The sequence below is a fragment of the Choloepus didactylus genome, chromosome 20, assembly GCF_015220235.1.
Source record: "Choloepus didactylus isolate mChoDid1 chromosome 20, mChoDid1.pri, whole genome shotgun sequence".
Lineage (NCBI taxonomy): Eukaryota > Metazoa > Chordata > Mammalia > Pilosa > Megalonychidae > Choloepus > Choloepus didactylus.
In genome coordinates this window covers 15,216,711-15,220,480 of record NC_051326.1, presented here as the reverse complement: position 1 = coordinate 15,220,480, position 3,770 = coordinate 15,216,711, and the positions used below count along the sequence as shown (strand labels likewise).

The window sequence follows — 3,770 nt, the reverse complement described above, 5'->3', positions numbered from 1 at the left end:
TTATAAAAGAAAGAGATGAGTTGAAGTCTTCAAATGCGTAACTTAAACACTGCATGAAAGATGTGAAACTATTCTATGTGTGTCCTGAAAGAAAGTCTTATTTCATGTAGCCACAGATTTGAAATCTCTGAAAACCAGACCCAGATCTCATTGTGCAAGTGGCAGAATTACAACATAAACTAAATTCCCAACCTTGCAGGGTCTCTGCTGTTAAAGTCATAGCATTGATTGGGAAGGACTGGAATCCTGAAAATTGGCAAGGGAACATATGGGTGGATAATGATGGAGGTGGAGACTTGAAATCCTGGATTCTGCTGAGTCTTTGCCAGATAAAACTGTAATGGTCTGCCCTGAGGAAACAGTCACCCAACCTCCAGTCTGCCCTGAGGAATCTGCCATCCAACATCTGCCTGAAGAGACAAACCCTAGAGTGCCTGATAAACCTGTAAACACCTTCCCTGAGGAAACACCCCTCACACCCCAGTCTGTAGAGATTAATCCTGTTTCACCAGATGAAAATGCAAGGAAATGCCCTGAGGTAATTGGCTTGTAAGACACCTTTAATTCTTCTCATGACCCACCCCCAGCACCCCTCTTTTCTCCAGACTTATAACTAGGCTGAAGTCCAAACAGACCTCAAAAGGTGAGGTACAAAGTGTGATCCATGAGGAGGTATGCTATACTCCAAAAGAACTGCATTAGTTTTCCAATTTATATAGACAGAAATCAGGGGAATATGTGTAGGAATGCATATTAAGGTGTGGGATAATGGTGGAAGGAATATAAAGTTGAATCAGTCTGAATTTATTGATATCCAATAAGCAGAGATTCTGGATTCAATGTTGTAACTTGAGGGGTTAGAAAGGACTTTAACAGTTTATTCAGGTGGTTGGCTGAAACATGGACCAAAAGGTGGCTGACATTACCCAAGGTTGAAATGCCAGAACTGCCCTGGTATAATATAGATGAGCGGAGCCAAAGGCTTAGAAAGATTGGAGTGTTAGAACAGATTTTCCATGGAAGAACTTCTCACCCACCCCAGGAATGTCCTGAGGATACACCTTTCAGCAGGACTGTGAGAAATAAATTTGTGAGACTGACTCCATCATCTCTGAAGAACTCTGTGGTCACTCTTCTCTATAGATTAGATATTACTGTGGGAACTGCTGTCCCTGAACTGAAATCCTTAAACACTACAGGGATTAGATCCCGAGTTGGCGGAAGGTGAGTGGCAGCCCTTAATCATCAAAGACAAGGTGGGTGTGGTTACATAATGGACAGCAGACTAAAAGCAGCAGTCAAAATAGTCTGACTTGCAGAGACCTATGACACTGGCTAGTAGATCATGGGGTACCTAGAAGTAAAACAAAAGGGCAGCTTCTTTCTGATCTGGTCTAGGCAGAATGGCTCCCGCAAAGAAGGGTGGCGAGAAGACGAAGGGCCATTCTGCCGTCAGCGAGGTGGTTACCAGCAAATACACCATCAACATTCACAAGTGCATCCATGGAGTGGGCTTCAAGAAACATGCCCCTTGGGCACTGAAAGAGATCCGGAAATTTGCCATGAAGGAGATGGGAACACCAGATGTGTGCATGGACACAAGGTTCAACAAGGCTGTCCGGTCCAAAGGGATAAAGAATGTCCCATATCATATCCATGTACGGTTGTCCAGAAAATGTAATGAGGATGAAGATTCCCCAGACAAGCTCTATACACTGGTTACCTATGTACCTGTCACCACTTTCAAAAACCTACAGACAGTCAGTGTGGATGAAAACTAACTGCTGATTGTCAAATAAAATTATAAAAAAAACAAAAAACAGAAGGGTGGTCTATGACATTCTTACTTGATCTGTATAAGCAGAAGAGTTCTAGGTTAAGTGAAAAAAGTCTAATTTGAATCACAAAACCAGAAAGTCATGGCTGCTTAATTCCCAGACTTGAGACAGTTTACAGACCCAGAGCCCCTTGAATGAGAGGGAGGCTGGGTCTCCCTGGGGAAGGACCTTGTTACACTGCCAAAAATTTACACTGTTAATCTTCCTCCCAGCCTTCCTGAAAGAGACCTATGGCCTTTTTTTTTTTTTTAATTAAATTCAGATATATTCACCTACCATACAATCATCCATGGTGTACAATCAACTGTTCACAGTATCATCATATAGTTGTGCGCTCATCACGCCAATCTATTTTTGAACATTTTCCTTACACCAGAAAGAATAAGAATACAATATAAAAGTAAAAAAGAACATCCAAAATCATTTCCCCCATCCCGTCCTATTTTTCATTCAGTTTTTGTCCCCATTTTTCTACTCATCCATCCATACACTGGATAAAGGGAGTGTGATCCACAAGGTTTTCACAATCACACGGTCATACAATTGTAATCTACATTGCTATACAATCATCTTCAAGAGTCAAGGCTACTGGTTTGGAGTTTGATAGTTTCAGGTATTTACTTCTAGCTATTCCAATACATTAAAACCTAAAAGGGTTATCTCTATAGTGAGTAAGAATGTCCACCAGAGTGACCTCTTGACTCCATTTGAAATCTCTCAGCCAGTGAAACTTTATTTCATTTCATTTCACATCCCCCTTTTGAGACCTATGGCCTTTTACCAGGGTAACTGTGCATTGGAGAAAAGGAAATGATCAGACATTTCAGAGGTTATTAGACATTAGCTCAAAAGTAACATTAATTCCAGAAGACCCAAAATGTCACTCTGGTCCACCAGTCAGAGTAGGTGCTTATTGAGGTCAAGTGATTGATGGAGTTTTAGTTCAGGTCTGTCTCACAGTGGGTCCAGTGGGTCCCTGGACCCATTCTGTGTTTATTTCCCAATTCCAGAAGGCATAATTGGAATACACATACTCAGCAACTGCCAGAATCCCCACATGGGTTCCCTGACTAGTGAAGTGAGGGCTTTTATGGTAGGAAAGGCCAGTGGAAGCCACTAGAACTGCCCCTACCTAGCTAAATAGTAAATCAAAAGCAATACTGGATTCCTGGAGGGATTGCAGAGATTAGTGCTGACCACCATCAAGAACTTGAAGGATATAGGGATGGTGATTCCCACCATCCCCATTCAACTCTCCTATTTGGCCTGTGCAGAAAACAGGTGGATCTTGGAGGATGACAGTGGAGTATCATAAACTTAACTAGGTGGTGACTCCAATTGCAGCTGCTGTTCCAGATGTGGTGTCATTGCTTGAGCAAATCAACACATCCCCTGGTACCTGGTATGCAGCTATTGATCTAGCAAATGCTTTTTTTCTCAATAGCTATTGTGATGGTTAGGTTCATATGTCAACTTGGCCAGGTGATGGTGTCCAGGTATCTGGTCAAGCAAGCACTGGCCTAACCATTACTGCAAGGACATTTGCGGCTGGTTAATAAACCAGAAGGCTGGTTTATTAAACCATCAGTCAGTTGGCTGCAGCTGTGACTGATTACATCAACGAAGGGCATGTCTTCCACAACGAGAGAATTCAATCAGCTGGATTTATTCCAATCAGTTGAAGGCTTTTAAGCGAGACAGATAGAGGACCTTCACTTCTTTGGCTAGCCAGCAAAGTGTTCCCTGAGGAGTTCATCGAACACCTGCATCGGAGTTGCCAGTTTGCTGCCTGAGGAGTTCATAACCTTCATTTGAGTTGCCAGTTTGCTGGCTGCCCTATGGAATTTGGACTTGTGCATACCCACAGTTGCATGAGACACTTTTATAAAATCTTATATTCATAGATATCTCTTGTTGATTCTGTTTCCCTAG

The 3,770-nt window shown here is 42.4% G+C and overlaps 1 protein-coding gene across 1 annotated transcript; it reads left to right on the top strand.

Annotated features, from left to right (window-relative positions):
- The first annotated feature begins 1,403 nt into the window (after nucleotides 1-1,403).
- Nucleotides 1,404-1,781, top strand: LOC119516258 (60S ribosomal protein L31-like). The gene has a single exon (XM_037812504.1). It carries the CDS (start codon nucleotides 1,404-1,406, stop codon nucleotides 1,779-1,781), a length of 378 nt encoding a protein of 125 aa, XP_037668432.1.
- The last annotated feature ends 1,989 nt before the right edge of the window (nucleotides 1,782-3,770 follow it).

Bases quoted from the DNA above. Each gene is read 5' to 3' on its own strand.
- LOC119516258 (XM_037812504.1), top strand. From the start codon at position 1,404: ATGGCTCCCGCAAAGAAGGGTGGCGAGAAGACGAAGGGCCATTCTGCC.